This window comes from Penicillium expansum, assembly GCF_000769745.1.
Source record: "Penicillium expansum strain MD-8 chromosome Unknown contig375, whole genome shotgun sequence".
Lineage (NCBI taxonomy): Eukaryota > Fungi > Ascomycota > Eurotiomycetes > Eurotiales > Aspergillaceae > Penicillium > Penicillium expansum.
This window is the reverse complement of record NW_015971423.1, coordinates 106,043-122,886: the sequence shown is the minus strand read 5'-3', so window position 1 is coordinate 122,886 and position 16,844 is coordinate 106,043. Positions and strand designations below refer to the sequence as shown.

Genomic DNA, 16,844 nt, shown 5'->3' with positions numbered 1-16,844 from the left:
ACCCAGTCATTTCAATACAGGAGCGAGCGAGGTAACGCGTCCCCCCATATAAGATGAAGACCCAGACCAACTGTAAAGCAAAAAACAACATGCTCATACGGGTGCTTAATGGGGTAATTAATCGCCCAATAAAGGAATGCATAGAGTTTACACGGCGTGGATATATTCCGAGGCCCATTCGATTCCACTTTACCCCTTCTGTATTTCTTCCCGCTAATACATGTAGACCCAATCTACAGGTGGCATGCAACAATCCTTGCATAATGCCGCATTTTCAGCTCGTAAAGAAACGCCAAGTTAGCAATATACAGTAATCGATCGTCGAGCGCGGGATATAAAGCATAAGTGGCGAAGCCATCACCCTTCGTTCGTATACACTCATCTCTCGATCTCGATCACGACGATCGGATTCGGGGTTTCTGTTATTCGATTATCAAGGATGGACAAAGAATTCCTATCCTCTGTCATTGTGCAAAACCAAGATGCACTGGCAGGCATTGCGGAATTCCTCCGCATTCTGGCAGGTATCTGCTGGACCTTGAATTACTTTAGCATGCTGTATACATCTTGGAAGGACAAGCTGCCGAGTACCGGAATCTTTCCAATCTGTTGCGACATTGCATGGGAATTTACCTACGCCTTTGTCTACCCATCTGCCAGCGCACACTGGCAAGGTGGAGTTCGGGTATGGTTCCTGGTTCATTGTATTGTTATTGTCTTCATTACCAGATACGCGCACAACGAGTGGGGCTATCTCCCATTTGTGCAGCGGAATATCTACTTTGTCTATGGAGCGGTAATTCTCGGCTTCGCAGCTGCCCAGCTGTCCTTTGCGGCTGAGGTTGGGCCAGAATTAGGATTTTTCTATGGTGGTGTGTTGTGCCAGACTTTGGCCAGTCTTGGGCCGATTTGCCAGATCCTTTCCCGTAATAGTACTCGTGGCGCCTCTATCATGACTTGGTAGGTCCATTTCTGTTCGCAATCTTGAAGCTCGTGCTGCTGACACGTTTAAAGGGGACTGAGAGCAATCGCTACTTTCGGAGGTTTCATCAAGCTGACCATTTATTACTTGCTTGGAAATGCTGCGGGGCCCTGGTTTGAGAGTCCCATGTGCAAGTGCTATATCGGCTTGACTTTGTTCATGGACTTCATGTATCCGATTATCTATTATTCCATCCGCCGTCAAGAAAAAGCCAAGGCCGTGGCGGCAGCCAAGAAATCTAAATGAGCTGAAGGCGGAAGAGGTGGATGTATGGAAATTGGTCAAGCATGATTCGGTTGCTGTGGTGCAAGACACGCTGATCAATGCACGGATCTACTGTATGTAATTGAAAATAGAAAAGGACATGGTTACAGTTAGGAGATCCGCGCTTATAATAATTAACACACTAAGTTTAGCAGATTGGTACATTGCTTGGTCAGAAGAGGGTGTGAGACGGGTAACTCTCCACCGCGTCCACCCGAACCTAAATTTAAGCCCTGAAGGGGAGAATCTGCAGACCGCTGCAAGCCAAAGTGGGACCTAGAAAATGGATGTCTCTTACGGTTGGAATGCTAGCAAAGTACCCAGCCACGCACCTAAAAAAAGGTCATTCTGCAGGATAGCCCAATCATATTGTGATTATCTCTCTGCAAGGGTGAAGTGAAGAGTCATGTAAGGCCTCCGTGAAAAGCAAATTAATATGAAAATTTGAAAATTTGAAGAAGTTACATCCAAGATAAAGAAAAAAACAACGCATTACCCTGAGTCCGTGATGTTAGATTTTCTATCCCACTCGGCCCCTTCTTCCCATTTCCGAGTTTGAAAGCAACAATTCCGATCAAAATTACCTTCGCTTTGAGTTTCGTTTCACTCTAGCTCGTTGTCATCTCCAAGTTCGAGATCAATGGCAGCCATGGAGAAGCCAAAGTTCAAAGTCATCATCGTCGGGGGTTCAATTACAGGGTTGACATTGGCACATTGTTTATTAAGGGCTGGTATAGACCACGTAATTCTGGAAAAAAGAGCCGAGATCGCCCCCCAGGAAGGAGCATTCATCGGAATATGGCCCAATGGCGCCCAGGTTTTACAGCAGCTCGGAGTCTACGAGAGCATGGAAAAGCTCACCGCGCCGATAGACCGGATGCATATTTCGTATCCTGATGGATTCTCATTCAGCAGCCTACTTCCGAAGGAAATTCACAAACTGTTAGTTCCTGATTTTTTACATTTGAGACATTGCTTGCTAAAGATACGGTTTAGTCTGAAGTATCCCGTTGTTTCTCTTGACCGGCAGAAGGTTCTTGAAGTGCTCTACCAGAGCTACCCCGACAAGTCGAAGATCATTGTTAATAAGAGGGTGCTTCAAGTTCAATTATCCACTGGAAATGCCAGTGTAGTGACGGATGATGGGAAAATTTACACGGGTGATCTTATCGTCGGCGCAGATGGTGTTCACAGCCGGATACGTTCCGAGATGTGGAGGCTGGCAGATGAACTGCAACCTGGATTGATCACCCCAAAAGAGCGCAAAGGTAAGTTACGAAATTTTGGTACTTTAGGAGTGGCACCGCATGAGTGAATAAAGCTGACAATATTTATTGTACCTCTTTAGCACTTACTGTTGAATATGCCTGTCTCTTTGGAATCTCGCAGGCGATACCTGGACTTCAAAGTGGGGACCATGTCAATCGGTACGGTGATAAGTTCTGCATTATAACATTTCACGGAAAAGCAGACCGCGTGTTTTGGTTTATAATCCACAAACTTGACCAAGTCTACACTTACCCCGATGCCCCTCGGTACTCCCCAGCAGACGCGACAGAACTTTGCGGCAAACTGCGCCACGTCAAAATTGTGGATGATGTTACAGTGGGAGACCTGTGGGAGACCAAGGAATTGGCCTCAATGACGGCGCTGGAAGAGGGTCTATTCGAGAATTGGCACTTCAAACGGATAGTACTTCTTGGGGACAGTATCCACAAAGTGAGACCTCAAAAAGTTTTATTGAAGATCGAGCTGCTAATTAGAGATTCTTCAGATGACACCCAATATTGGACAAGGCGCAAACACGGCCATCGAAGATGTTGCTGTGCTTTCTTCCCAGATAAATCGTCTGGTAAATATAGATGGAATTCAGAAGCCATTGGAGACCGACATCGAGGCAATGCTACAGGAGTACAAGATCCAGCGATTTGATCGAGCCAAAGGTACATGCGCCCGAGCAAGTTTTGGGGCTCGATTCCACACTCGAGATGACCGAGTCAAAGCTTTTGTGGGAAGATACATCTTCCCTCACATTGGTAGTTTGATCGTGAGGCGCACCTCCAAAATTCTTTCCGGAGGAGATATTCTCGACTACCTCCCGGTGCCAGATCGGAACAAAGAGAACAATCACACGGAAATTTCTACAAAGACAAATCTAGCCCCGCGACCTTGGGCTATGCTCTGGATCACTTCGCTTCTTGTCTGTTTGCTTATTCCCTGGATCCGCTCATACTTGCTCTCTGGTCTTTGGTGAGACATAGATAATTGCACACATTATGTATCTTGGAATGAGAACTTTTGATAACAGTATAGCTCCGAAACACAGTGTCAATCCCCGTAGAACTATATAATAAATATTTATTGGCTTCGAAGTGGGACTCTATCTCGTGCCGAAGGTTCAATACACCCCACCCCCCAATGGGTTGATAAGCACAGGTGAGCAACAAATAACCCGCAAGGGATTCAGCTGCCCTCTTTCCCGACATCTCATTTACACCTATTGATGTAGATCATATGCAGTGAAGCTTGCACACTAAAATATTGCATATGCAGACAGGATAGTACAGGGTCTCTGATGATCGCTAATTGTGGGACATTTGCAGCCTTCGTACTGCATATTTCGTGTGCTACCCAAAGTCTAGGAATGACGGATACACTCCATACAAGCTCTGTCTTATCTTCCCTGAAATTTACATTCACGGTATAACTCTGTTAGTCATTAGAAGCAGTATTCTCTATCCTGAAACCCCAAAATCGAGATCATCATTCTATACAACATTCAGTCCTCATTTTATCTCAGCATGGCACAAGGAAAGGAAATGGGACTACACTACGAAAAGGCTAGAGCCCGAAAATCCTGGCCTACAACTCTAGTAGCTTACGGTGAGCTTATGAGGATACACCGACCATTGGGGTTCTATCTCAACACCTCTCCATACCTCGTTGGTATCGCTTTCGCCGCCTGCTTCGCACCCTCAACCACCCCAAATAGTGTCTTCGCCAAAAGCACCATCGTGCTAATCATATGGTCGTTCTGCCTCCGCTGTGCAGGATGTGCCTGGAACGACCTTGTCGATGCGGATCTCGACGGTCAAATCTCGCGGACAAAAACGCGACCGATTCCCCGGGGCGCGGTCTCCAAATTGAACGCTGGCTTTTTGACAATCGTTCTATTCTCGTGTGGCGGATACGCGGTGTCCTTTTTGCCCCGTAATTGCCTACTCGACGGCCTCATTATCACATTTTTTGCACTGCTCTATCCCTTTGGCAAGCGGTTCACTGATTTTCCGCAACTCACTCTGGCGAATATCGGTTGGGCTGTCCCAATGGCGATGCACAGTCTTGAGGTGGATCCTCTCCTTCGGCTAGGGCCTACTGTTTGCATGTACTTGTTTATCGCGACGGTCATTATCATGATTGATGTGATTTACGCGAGGCAGGATACCGAGGAGGATATCAAAGTTGGCGTTAAGAATATGGCGGTGCGATTCAAGGACAGCATTCAAACTGTCGCGTATTCTCTCCTTTACGCATCTACCGCATTCCTTGCAACTGCAGGTGCCTTGACTGGGCTTGGATGGTCTTTCTTCATCGTGTCTGTTGGTGGTCACTTTGCTGGATTTTCCCTTCTTTTGCAGGCAACCCGGGTTGGAAAATCGTCCAAGGTAGAGGATTATTCCAAGTCCGCCTTTTTTCTTGCAACCGTCTGCTGGGTTTTTGGATTTGTTGTTGAATATAGTCTACGTGACTGAAGAGAACTGGGGCTTGAGGATTGTGAGGCTGTTATGGAATATTGAAGGATTTTGCATTTAGGTTGCCAAAATATATCACCGCCACTCTAGAAATCTAAGTGATCTGGTGAGCACCATAATTTGCTATCTTTTAAATCCATATCGTTCATGTTGAAAAGAGTAGAATACTAAATCACCGACCAGGCATTGTCGACTGGAATAATAGCCCCATTGATCCTCTTACTCGTACTGGACACAAGAAACAGAATACATTGGACAATATCGTCGGTTTCAACACCGAGTCCCTTCGACCGATCTGCGGCATGTGCCTGGTGGACTGGTCCCATGCTTTCCATCGCGGCTCTATCCCAACTTGTAGGGTCTGATGCCTGGACAATACCAGTTGGAACACCTCCCGGGCACACAGCGTTACAACGAATCCCTTCCTGTTTGTATCTCCAAGCCACATTCTTTGTCGCTCCCATTAATCCATGTTTACCTATGCGGACTATTGTTAGCATGCTTCATCATAGATAATTATCAAGCGGAAACTCTTACTCGCTGTGTAGGCAACACCAGATGCGGCGCCACTAGTAGCCGCCTTACTACCGACATTCACGATGCTGCCACTTTTCTGCTCTCGCATAGTGGGGATAACCTCGCGAATCAATCTCACAGGAGCGGTCAGATTAACTGCAATGCACCGATCCCACATCTCATTTGAGAGGCTATCCACACTGCCATTGTTGTCCATGATTCCGGCAATGTTCAACAGCCCATCAATGCGCCCGCCGAACTCCCGAATACATGCCTTAACCACATGCTTGGTTACGTTCTCATCAGTGAGATCACCCTCCAAGAACTTGAAATTCGAGTTTCTACTCAGGGAGTCAGGGGCGGATGAGACATCGACGCCCAACACCTTCGCTCCGTTATCCAAAGCTGCAGTAGCAGTTGCGAGTCCGATTCCAGACGAGCTGCCCGTAATTATCAAAACCTATATAAGAATCAGTGGACGCTTCTTTTGACCCTTGTTCTATTTCGATCCATTTTCGGAAACTTACGAGGTCCTGAACCAGTGACATGTTTGCATGAAAGGGAATAAACAGATTCAAATAGAGAACAATGTTGAGCTTGATGCTGGCTTAATGGAAATCCCATATGAAAAAGACCGAGGGCTTCCTGTCGTACACTACCACGACAGCCTAGGCGAGAACTACGCTAATGCATGTATACCACTAGTAATGAATATAGTACTCCGTATTCTTTCAAAAATGAATGCAGAAGAAGCTGTAAGGTACTGGATACCTAGGTGGGTACCTACCAAGGTACTATTGACTGATTAGTAATAATTTGCCAGTAGTATTACCAAAGAAAAAAAAGCAAGTACGTGCATATACATTAGCGTAGTTCTCGCTCGAGCTGTCGTGATAGGGTGTGTTGAGATAAGGGTTTTTTTTTTAAAAAAAATTTCTACGTGTTTTTGCTTATTCTTACGCAAGCCCTTGCTTTTATGTGCCATCGTGGGATGATCTCTATGCAGAACAGCGTGCCACGTCTAACCTGTGGACTCTATAGAAACAATGCATTAATGACATATGTGGGGAACATGCACAATGCAAGGGGTCTCAGCTACACCACATTATCCGACACTAGCGTAAGTAGCTGGTATAGGTATGGAGTACATTCTTCAAAAAGATTTCCTTGTAGCGCCCAGAGTGGAGCAAAAATGGACGATCTGCATAGACTCGTCAGATCCTTATCTCCACCCCAATCGCCTCGACGCAGATCTATGCGAGTTTGAGGGTCATCAATTTTAGATCGATTGTAGAACGACGAATGCCGATCCACAGTTATGATAAGACATAGTCTGTGATACCTAGGAGCCCTCACCGCTACAGTGCGGGAATTATCCATGTTCATCAGGGGGGTTTGGTACTGTCACGACCGTAATTTACGGGGACCTTCATACCTTTTGCCAGGGCTGGATCAAACCAAAAAATGGGTGAGTGAAGGAGAACCTCTATTCGGCTGGCTGTTCCACATATACGAAATCTCAAAAGAAAATGACCCATACTGAACATGCGATCCCCCGTGGCTCAAGGGTGCTTGTCACTGGAGCAAATGGCTACATCGCCTCACACATCATCAATGTTCTCCTAGAGCTTGGCTATTTGGTCAGAGGAACTGTCCGCACTCCAATGCCATGGCTCAATGACTATTTTGCAGAGAAATGGGGCTCAGATTGCTGCGAGCTTGTCCTGGTGCCCGATTTCCAGAAGCCTGGCGCATTTGATGCATGTGTGCAAGGAATATCCGGCATCATTCACGTGGTAAGTTCTTCTCGCCAATTCCGATAGAACTAGTATTGAGCTTTGCAATTAGGCCCAGGCTTTGCCTTCAAATGCTGGGGTGGAAGACATAGACGACGCCATTGCGTACACAGTGAATGGCAATACGAATCTTCTCCAGTCAGCATCTACTCAAACCTCAATTAAGCGAGTCGTGTTTACTTCATCTATCGTTGCTGCTGGTTATCCTAAAGGTCCAGGATTCAAGCTGGACGTGGGTCAGTGTTACATTTCTGGAAAATGATGCTGGAGCTGAAGAAATATGTACAGATTCCTGGGATATTTGCGTGGCAGAGGGGAAAACCACTCCCAAGGAGCGCTCTGCTTATCGTGAATGCAAGACACAGGGAGAGTTCCAGGCGTGGAAATGGGTTGAGAAAAACCACCCAGGCTTTGAATTTAATACAGTCCTCCCATGGTTTACTGTGAGTTTAGGTACTATTAACATGATCAGTGGAGCTAATAATCCATATTAGGTGGGAAATGTGCTTCACTCAAACATTGGAGGTTCAACCATGGGATATGTGACCGGCATGCTCCAGGGGAATACCGTACCCTTCAAGTTTCTTCCTCTACGTGAGTAGATTTACAACGAATCAAGAGAAGTAGCGCTGATACATTGTGTTAAGCATGGTATGTGGATGTTGTAGATACTGCTCGCCTGCACGCAATTGCACTGTTTAGCCGTTCTGTGAAGGGAGAGCGCCTCTTTGCTGCTGCCGGCCACTTCACTTGGAAGCAGGTGGTCGAGATTCTACGACACATCCAGCCAAAGAATACCCATATCCCAGATTCTCCGCTTGATGAACAGGCGACACTGGGAGAAGTTACTCCAGCAGCAAAAGCCGAAAAGCTTTTGCAAGAGTATTTTGGTCAGTCCACATGGACACCAATGGCAGCCAGCCTCATAGGTGGAATCCAGGAGAAGAAGTGACGGCGCACGGCCATTCTAAAAGATGCCAGTTTCCAGTTTGGGGCATGCAAGTGTGTTTCTTTGTTACATAAAGATGTTATATCTGGAAATGATTGCAAAGAAGGGCTGAGGTGGGCTCAGATTGATCCCAAGAGGAAGTTGTTATCCCCTTGGAGCCAACAAGAAGCTACAAACTTAGGTACCTATGATGAGGCATAATTTGCATTTTCTTTCAGCTGCCACCAACTTTCAAATAATCGCAAGTGTTCGCTGAAGTAGGGTTAGGAAGTAGTCTATAATAAGTGTCGAGGTGGAAGTTGTTAGGGTATTATAAAGTGCAATTGGATGAGAGACAGATATCATTAGACCGAAAATTATATGTATTAACTGTAATGAAATAGCGAACTAAATCCGAACATGACTGCGAAGGAAATCATAGCCTTCCAAGACAGCCTGACAGGCGTCTCTATCCTCCTTGTACCCCGGGTAAATATCAAACAAGTGTAACCCTTTCTCCAAAACACGAAGCTCAGCCTCAACTCCTTGAACAACCAACTCATCATATGTCTTCCGTACTTGAGTCACCGGGATAAGATCATCAAGCGTTCCGTGAATGATAAACGTGGGGGATTTGTAGGTGCCGCGACGGATCTGGGCAAGCGGGCTAACCGCTTGCACGTCTTCCGTCATGGGTTCGGGTATCTCGTCACCAGTACCGGCCTTCAGAGACTTGAAATATTGTCCGCCACCGAGGAGAACTGGGAGTGTTTGTCCGGTCCAGTTCATGTGCAGTGCGATTCGACTTCGTGCGTCAGTTGGAGACATCCACCCTCCCAGGGCCTTCTTGTTTGCTGAGGGGTTGTACGCAGTTATAGGTAGCTCTCGCATACCCTCCAACAAAACGGAAGCTGTGCTGACAGAAGAAGACTTCTGTCCATAAGGGAAATTTGGCTTTGACCAGAAAGGATCTTCATAGTCCATTGGGCAGTAGAAGGCAAGGATCGCATCGGGCGGTGCGATATCATCCTGTGGGGCAGTCCAGGCCAGTGTCATAGCCAAGTGACCTCCAGTTGACCAACCAACAGCCACGACTTGATCTCCATCCGGCTGAATATCAAGACGTTTAATCTTCAACTTGGGAAGGGTGCACCTGGCCCAACGCAACGCCTCGCGAGCATCGAGCATGGGTCCATCAAGGAGAGATACCTCAGGACAAAGCCGGTAATCTATGCTAACGGGGAGGAAGCCAGAGTCCAGTAGCATATTGGTTTGTTCTGGGCGGATATCCCGACGAGAAAGCATGATGTGTCCTCCGCCGTGAATCATGAGAGCTAATCGTCGAATGAGAAAGGTGCTTGTTCATCGTGTTTGGAGGCAGGGGAGTCAGGGAGGTCATTCGCCTACATACCGATTGGACGCCGCCGTCCAGCAGGCTCAAGGCTTTCAGGATAAAAGATGTCGGCACATAGTCTCACACCATCTTTCTCTCCATAGACAACTGTTTCCTGCTTAGGTACACCGGTGTCGGCATCCATGCTGTTGACCAGGGGGGAGGCAGGTGTTGGGGAGGCGGTAATTAGCCGAAGTGTGTTGGATTCTTCCGTATGGTTAAGGGACCAGTTCACCCATTCAAAGCCTGACTGGGAAAGGCTCTCCTTCCAAACATCCTCGGTGGCCAGTGCATGCTTGCGGCCGTCATCGAACAACCACCAGCCTTCGAGCAGACCAAACACAAGATCAAACCAAGGAAGATTGCGCGTCAATTCAATTAGGCAAAGGATTCCATCAGGTCGTAGAAGCTTCCTGATGTTGGTAGATGACTTGACGAGATTTCGGGTCGCATGAATGCAGTTGCTGGAGATGATGATATCGTACTGCCCCAACATCCCTGGACTAGGATCTTGCTCGATATTGAGTACCTGGTACTCCATGAAGTTGTACTCTTTGAACTTCTTGCGTGCCAGGGCCAGGAGACCAGATGAGAGATCAGTGAATGTATATTTGAGACGGAGATTCGGGACCGCCGTGAGTGTACTCAACAGAGCCTTGGTTGTTCCACCGGTGCCTGCACCAATCTCCAAGATTCTAATCTCACGAGAAGTATCTAAGCCACCGAGGACACCAGCGAGATATTCTGATAAGTGACGGGTTGCGGCGTTGAACATGGGAGCGTTTGTATAGACATCTCCCATCAGCTCGCGGGCCTCAGCATCTTGAAACAGGAGAGCAAGTGGGTCAGAATCACCAGTCAAGCAGTCAGCAAGCTGCGAACCAGTTGTCTTGAGAAGTTTGTGCTCAGAGGCATGTTGCGGGTAGAGCGAAAGAATGCGTTCATGCAATTCAGAGGAAGCCACCTTTGAGACAGAGGTGTGCGTACGAACAAAGCCAGCGCCGGCCTGCATGATCAAGTTTGATGATTCTAGGATGGTATAGAACTGTCTCATGACCTGGTCATGCTGGGGAAGGATTTCCACCCGTGGGACTAACTGCTCAGGCTGGAGGTTCTCCAACACGACCCCAAGAGATTGGAATGCTTCCACTACATAGGCAGTGACAAGTTCCATCTGCATAGGATAGACAGAGCGATAAAATCCGTCCCATTTCGTGGCCGTTGCGTGAGCCGTGCTTTTTTGAATTTCCGTGAAGAACTCAGGTGCAATGTCCATCAAACCCTGTGAAGCTTGGACGGGCACATAAGGTACGGCCAAACTGCCATCGCCTTCGGAGGCAAGATGAGCGGCCCCTACTTGCGAGGTGGCAGGGCCTTGATTCGTCACAGACGCAGCGGAAGCCTCGGGGAAAATCATGCCAACCAGCGCCTCGATATTCAGATTTTCAGTCAAGGAAGATATGGAAATCGACACGTTGAATCTTTTCTTGATCTCCGCGAGCACCTCGGTACGCATCAGTGAATCCACACCAATATCCTCAAGGTTAGAAGATAGATGAAGCTCGTCAGCGGGCATCCCAAGTAAGTCACAGAGCATAGCTTGAACGTCAACGAAATGGTCCCGTGCAGGAGCGATCTGTCGAGGAGCAGGAGAACTTTGCAACGTGACATGATCAAGTTCCTTGCGATTGAAGTCCCGAGGGATATTTTTATCAACCACCTTTGGCTCTTCGGATTGACCATCAAGTGCTTTGAGAGCCCGAGTAAGTGAAGTGATAAGAATACTTTTGAAAGTCACAGCAAGAATAGCAACAGCCAGTTTGCCTGTTGCACGGTTCAGCACAAAGATGTCGCATACAATGACCCCCTTCTCTGTGCGATCGAGGTTGGAATAGACATCCCAAGTTTCCGAAGAAGTGCCAGTTCTACCGACAAATGCTTGTGCGATCAAGAACTCTCCAATCTCAGTGCACACATAAACCTCCTGGCTGCGAATATCCGACAGGCAATTGACATGGATACCAGCAACTTGAATGAAGTTGTCCATAAGGACAGGATCGCATGCGCTATCGTGAGTTGGGGACAAAGGGAGATTTACTACTCCAGCAGATTCGTGCTCGGTCGCATACACACAGCTCACACCACGGTAGCATTCAGCGTAGTTGACGACTCTGCGGAACGCCTGGTAGACAGCGATACCCTTGAGCCCGCTCGAAGTCGGAGAGCTTTGGATGGCTTGTACTCGCGACGAATCGATCAAACGACCCATAGAATTCAGGCGCGCAAAGATTGGAACAGAGGAGTCAAATGGATACAAGCTAATATCTCCGGTCGCATGAACAATAACGGATTGGTCTGTATCGCGAGTGTAGAGGGAGAACGACCATGACGTCTGATCCGATCGCATGCGCGATAGCTTGAGCAGCAAGTCACCGCGTGGATTGAGCACCAGCGGAGCCGAAATATCCAAGTTTTGCACATGGGGCATCGCCAGCGAAGACGAGTTGTCCGAGCGTACAAAGTCCGCAGCACGGACAACCATCTCAATATAAAGGGAGGCAGGGCACAGATTCTGATCTACAACCGCATGACCACTTGTACACATCTGGTATAGGGGGTGATTGGTATTGACGGCGCAAATGCATTCAGTGAGTTCCTTGCTTAAAACACGAATGAACACGTTAAGGTCATCTGCTGGACTCGCAGGTGGCGCGCCCTGCGGCGGAGCAAACGCGAAAGGATCGTAGTCAATCCAATGGCGGTTTTGAGCAAATTGGTAAGGGGGAAGGTTGATCCAGTTATAACTCTTGGCCTGGGAATCGTGGAAAGGCCAGAACTGAACAGATACACCATTATTCCAAAGGTTGGCAGTAGCCTGCGAAAGTTTCTTCTGGGCGACTGGGCCTTCCAAGTCAATAGCCTGGTACACATGGTCGCCCGAGCAGGATGCGGTAGCCTCGATCACTTGCCGAATCATTGAGATGACAGGAGACGCAGATCCGGCTTCTAACCAGACAGCTGGGCCGTGAGCTTTGGATGCCGCCCGCTCGACAGCCTTCTGGAAGTCAACCCTGTGACGGCTATGGTAAACGATATCGGCTGGTGTCACAGAAGACCAATCCCCATCTGAGCATGCCTCGATAGGAATAGACAACGGGAAGTACTGTATACTGCGGGCAATCTGAGTGAATGCAGGGACAATGCTGTCCACTAATCGAGAGTGGAATGCATGTGTGTTTTTAAGTCGTCTAGTACGCATGGTAGAGGGACCTTGCACCGCAATTTTCTCAAATGCCTGGACAGAGAGCTCGTCGCCCGCAAGAATCATGTTGCGTTGTCCATTCACACAAGCGATATCGAGGAGAATTTCCGGAGACTGGCCCAGAAGACGCTCCACTTCGGCAATTGAAGCTTCAACAGAAAGCATTATCCCATGATCTGGTCCCCAATTATCACGGATGAGTCTCGCACGCTCGGAAACCAGGTATATGGCATCTGATAGTTCGAGTCCACCGCTGACACACAGTCCAGTGAGCTGACCGAAGCTATGACCAATGATTCGATCAACCTTTAAACCGGAAGCCAGCCATGATTTGGCCGAGGAATACTGAATGGCGAAAAGAACACAATGGAGACTGACAATATCGTCATTGGGAGCTGCATCGAAGATTGTCGGGAACAGACTGGGAAGGCCGAGGGCCTGGCAGACCCGTTCGCATTCCATCTAAATTTGATACAGAGTATTAGTAGATTTCATGTAAGAATGGTTGCCACAAAGAAACACAGCTGCGCTCACCAAGTGGTATTTGATTAGCTCATTTCGGGCAAATAGCTCCATCGAAATGTGGCATGCGTTACCATTCTGGCCGCCGAAGCATAGAATAACTGGTAGGTGTGAGCGAGACTTCTTCTTGGGCATGGTCGGTTCCAGATCAAGTGACTCAAGATTGAGAATCAAAGCGGAGGAATCGTCTGAGGGAACTGAGAATGCATGAATATAGTCCAGATCTCTGTTTTGCTTTACCGCCAAGTTGTAAGCCGTGTCAATATAGCTCTCGGCGTTCCCATCGCGGACGTATGAAATCAACGCCTTGCAGTACGACCGGAGTGATTCCGCTGAGCTCGCAGCAATTATTACTGGTACCTCAGAGGGAATGTTGCGAGAGCTAGCCGACGTCTGAGATGAACTTTCATGCTGCTTGACTACAATGGCTGCGTTGCTCCCTGCAGCGCCATAGTTAGTGACCATGGCAACTGCCTTTGAGGCCGCCGCAGATTGCCACTCGGTCAAGCGGGTGGGAATATCGATAAGCTCATTTTCCAGGGACGGAATATTCGGATTGAGTCGGGTGAAGTTGGCTTGCTTGGTGATCTGGCTCTTTTGCATCATTAAGATGACTTTCTGAAGACCAGCCACTCCGGATGCGGTCTCGACATGTCCAATGTTATCCTTAACCGAGCCGACATACAGAGTCTCCTTCCTCGTTGGCCCGTTGAATGTCTTTCGAAGACTGTCAAACTCAATTGGGTCACCGACTTGGGTTCCTGTGATTATTTAGTAAACCGATGCATATTGCTCAAGTAAATATTGCACGAACCGGTTCCATGGGCCTCGACATAAGTCACCTGGTCAGGCAAAACACCAGCGGCTGTCATGGCCTTGCAGTAAAGGGATCTTTGCGACTCCGAGTTTGGTACAGTGATTGGAGAACAGTTGGATCCCTGATTAACAGCTGATCCCCCGATGATGGCGAGAATAGGATCTCCATTGCGGAGAGCGTCTTCCAAGGGGCGCAGCACAACAAGGCCTGCTCCCTCTCCTCGGCAGTATCCATCTGCATTTTGGTCAAATGCCTTCGAGGCTCCAGTGGGAGAAAGGAAAGACGCTGCAGCCAAGTTTTGCGTGACTCTGGGGCTGGTCATGACATTGACACCTCCAGCAACAGCGATCGAGCAATCGTTACTTTCAAGCGCCTATGACGTGACATAGTTAGTTTAATTGTATTCCTATCGAAAAATTACGACATTGTCAGTCGTGGATGCAGATAATCCTACCTTGCATGCCATATGAATGGCAACCGCAGCGGATGAACATGCGGTATCGATGACAACGGAAGGGCCACTCCAACCAAAGAAGTGACTGACTCTGCCACTATTAAATGCCTGGAGTGTTCCAGTCGCCGAAAAGGCATTGGCGTTGCAAGAGCCGACGTTATCGGTGTAATCATCAGATCCAACCCCCACGTAACAACCAATATCCTTGGGAAGGCTAAACTTTTTAATGCCACAGTAACCTGCGGATTCCATGGATTCATACGCCACCTGGAGTAGCAGCCGCTGCTGGGGGTCCATTGCCTCCGCCTCACGCGCTGAGATGTTGAAAAAGCGATGGTCGAAAACATCGGGATTTTCCAAGTAATTCCCGAAGAATGGCCCCTTCGGCTGCCGGGGAAGCTCGTTCAACTTGAAACGCTTGTTTGGGAGTGGACTGACTGCACACCGGCCTAGTTGAAGCAGTTCCCATAGCAGGTCCGGAGAGTCTGCCTGGGCATATCGGCATCCCATACCAGTGATGGCGATGGGAACTGCGGTGGAAGGACTTTTGCTTGTATTTTGTGACTTTTCCTGCTCTACTTCGGCCCCGATAGAAGTGTGACTGACTCCGTTTGGTTGCGTATCCTGGCCATTACTGGTGTTGCCAAGTGAACCTGCGGACTTGACGAGTCGGTTTCTGATCCGGCGAGGCACGAACTGCTCAGTTCCAATGGCAACAAAGCCAAGCTCCTCCTCGAATTGTTGGTGTGTCCCATCGAAGGAGCCAGAAACAGTTAAAGACCACAAAGAAGCCTTGGTGAGGATGGACTCCAATGCGATATCATGAATGCTGGATCCTTTTCCAATTACATCACCATCCACATTCGATCTCAATGGGAGAACACATGGACCATCAGTGCTGGAGTTGGTATTTGGCAATCTGAACCGCGCATCATTCTGACATAGTGTTGAAAGATGTTTCACTGACTCTGCATAGGCTGGCCTATGGAATCTACCTTGCAAATCAATTACTTTGGCTGATAGGCCATTAGCTCTCAACTCCTTCATTATTTGTTCCACCTCAGCATCTGCCACTGTTATTGTAGCCGCATTTGTATCCGTAAAGCAAGAAATATAGGCCTATAGTTGTATGAGTCAGCCTAACCCGCACTTTCCAACGGCAGAAATAGTCGAGGCTGAAATACATACCGTTGTAGAAGCAAGCAGAACTTGGTTGAGCCTTTTATTTTCAGCACCGGACTTCCATCTCACTGCCATGGATCTGGCTAAGCCATGGGCGTTCGCATCCAAGTCAACCGCAGCTCCAATACAAACAGCTAATCGAACCATGACGGATGCTATCTCTTGAAAATCATGGGTGTTTTGAGAGCATGAGACAGCAACAGCAGCCAAGAAGCCCACACAGAAGCCTTGGGCATCAACAATACGGAACTCCAAGTGATTTTCTTTCAGTTCACAGAACTCAATAATCTGCCTCAGAACGGTGACAGGGGTCAATAGTACACTTGATGGAATTTCCGGGCTCTCGACGGAGTCACCACACGCCGCTTGAGCCAGGGTGCCCAGTTGCGTATCCCCCGGGACCTCCAATAAGGCCGGCCAAGCATCGGTGATGACAGACCATAACGATGGGAGCTCCTCTAAAACAGGCTTGAGGAAAGATAGGGACGGATTGGTTCGGAGGGAGTTGCAAATGATGGATATGCTTTCCTCAATTGCTGAGGTTTGAGGACCGAAGAGAACACATACAGGCCGAGTTGAGATTGACGATTCCACCATGACGAACGATATTTGGCTTGAGGTAACGTTGAACCGAGTGCAAGAGCAAGACGATGGAAGAAAGATAAAATAATTATAATATTCAATAAGATCAAAATGAAAGGGAAAAAGCCCATGCATTTATCACATATCCCGATCGAGGTACGAGAGAGTCCTGGATGACCCACAGGCTTGCCCAATATCGCACCGGTACCTTGGGACCTGAAACAACAAAGCTACTTGCCCACTGAGACTGAAAATACAGAATTTCTTTTATTTTTCAGCACCATATGCAGAGTACAGCGGACTGATCTATCGCTGTCGATCACTAGACACCTAATCTTGCCCCATTTTGGCATTGTGGCTGGCTGGTCAAGATCGCCCAGTCTCCTAGTATGGA

The 16,844-nt window shown here is 48.0% G+C and overlaps 6 protein-coding genes across 6 annotated transcripts; 4 read left to right on the top strand and 2 right to left on the bottom strand.

Annotated features, from left to right (window-relative positions):
- Nucleotides 1-439: 439 nt before the first annotated feature.
- On the top strand, nt 440-1,228 carry pyr4 (meroterpenoid cyclase pyr4; the record flags this gene model as incomplete). The annotated part of the gene is made up of 2 exons (XM_016748190.1): nt 440-960; nt 1,015-1,228. The coding sequence occupies 2 exons, from the start codon at nt 440-442 to the stop codon at nt 1,226-1,228; spliced, it is 735 nt and encodes a 244-aa protein (XP_016595032.1).
- A 658-nt stretch (nt 1,229-1,886) lies between these two features.
- Nucleotides 1,887-3,587, top strand: PEX2_109220 (FAD-dependent oxidoreductase; the record flags this gene model as incomplete). Its single annotated transcript, XM_016748189.1, has 5 exons — nt 1,887-2,188; nt 2,243-2,514; nt 2,595-2,965; nt 3,021-3,496; nt 3,560-3,587. 5 exons carry the CDS (start codon nt 1,887-1,889, stop codon nt 3,585-3,587), a joined length of 1,449 nt encoding a protein of 482 aa, XP_016595031.1.
- Nucleotides 3,588-4,047: 460 nt separating this feature from the next.
- PEX2_109210 (4-hydroxybenzoate octaprenyltransferase) lies at nt 4,048-4,998 on the top strand (the record flags this gene model as incomplete). Its single annotated transcript, XM_016748188.1, has 1 exon — nt 4,048-4,998. The coding sequence occupies one exon, from the start codon at nt 4,048-4,050 to the stop codon at nt 4,996-4,998; it is 951 nt and encodes a 316-aa protein (XP_016595030.1).
- Nucleotides 4,999-5,165: 167 nt separating this feature from the next.
- On the bottom strand, nt 5,166-6,062 carry PEX2_109200 (SDR family NAD(P)-dependent oxidoreductase; the record flags this gene model as incomplete). The annotated part of the gene is made up of 3 exons (XM_016748187.1): nt 5,166-5,476; nt 5,536-5,974; nt 6,042-6,062. The coding sequence occupies 3 exons, from the start codon at nt 6,060-6,062 to the stop codon at nt 5,166-5,168; spliced, it is 771 nt and encodes a 256-aa protein (XP_016595029.1).
- Nucleotides 6,063-7,043: 981 nt separating this feature from the next.
- PEX2_109190 (3-beta hydroxysteroid dehydrogenase/isomerase) lies at nt 7,044-8,262 on the top strand (the record flags this gene model as incomplete). The annotated part of the gene is made up of 5 exons (XM_016748186.1): nt 7,044-7,310; nt 7,363-7,546; nt 7,599-7,753; nt 7,805-7,904; nt 7,958-8,262. 5 exons carry the CDS (start codon nt 7,044-7,046, stop codon nt 8,260-8,262), a joined length of 1,011 nt encoding a protein of 336 aa, XP_016595028.1.
- Nucleotides 8,263-8,646: 384 nt separating this feature from the next.
- On the bottom strand, nt 8,647-16,465 carry PEX2_109180 (Acyl transferase/acyl hydrolase/lysophospholipase; the record flags this gene model as incomplete). Its single annotated transcript, XM_016748185.1, has 7 exons — nt 8,647-9,572; nt 9,650-13,355; nt 13,428-14,176; nt 14,230-14,605; nt 14,687-15,622; nt 15,698-15,805; nt 15,875-16,465. 7 exons carry the CDS (start codon nt 16,463-16,465, stop codon nt 8,647-8,649), a joined length of 7,392 nt encoding a protein of 2,463 aa, XP_016595027.1.
- Between the last annotated feature and the right edge of the window lie 379 nt (nt 16,466-16,844).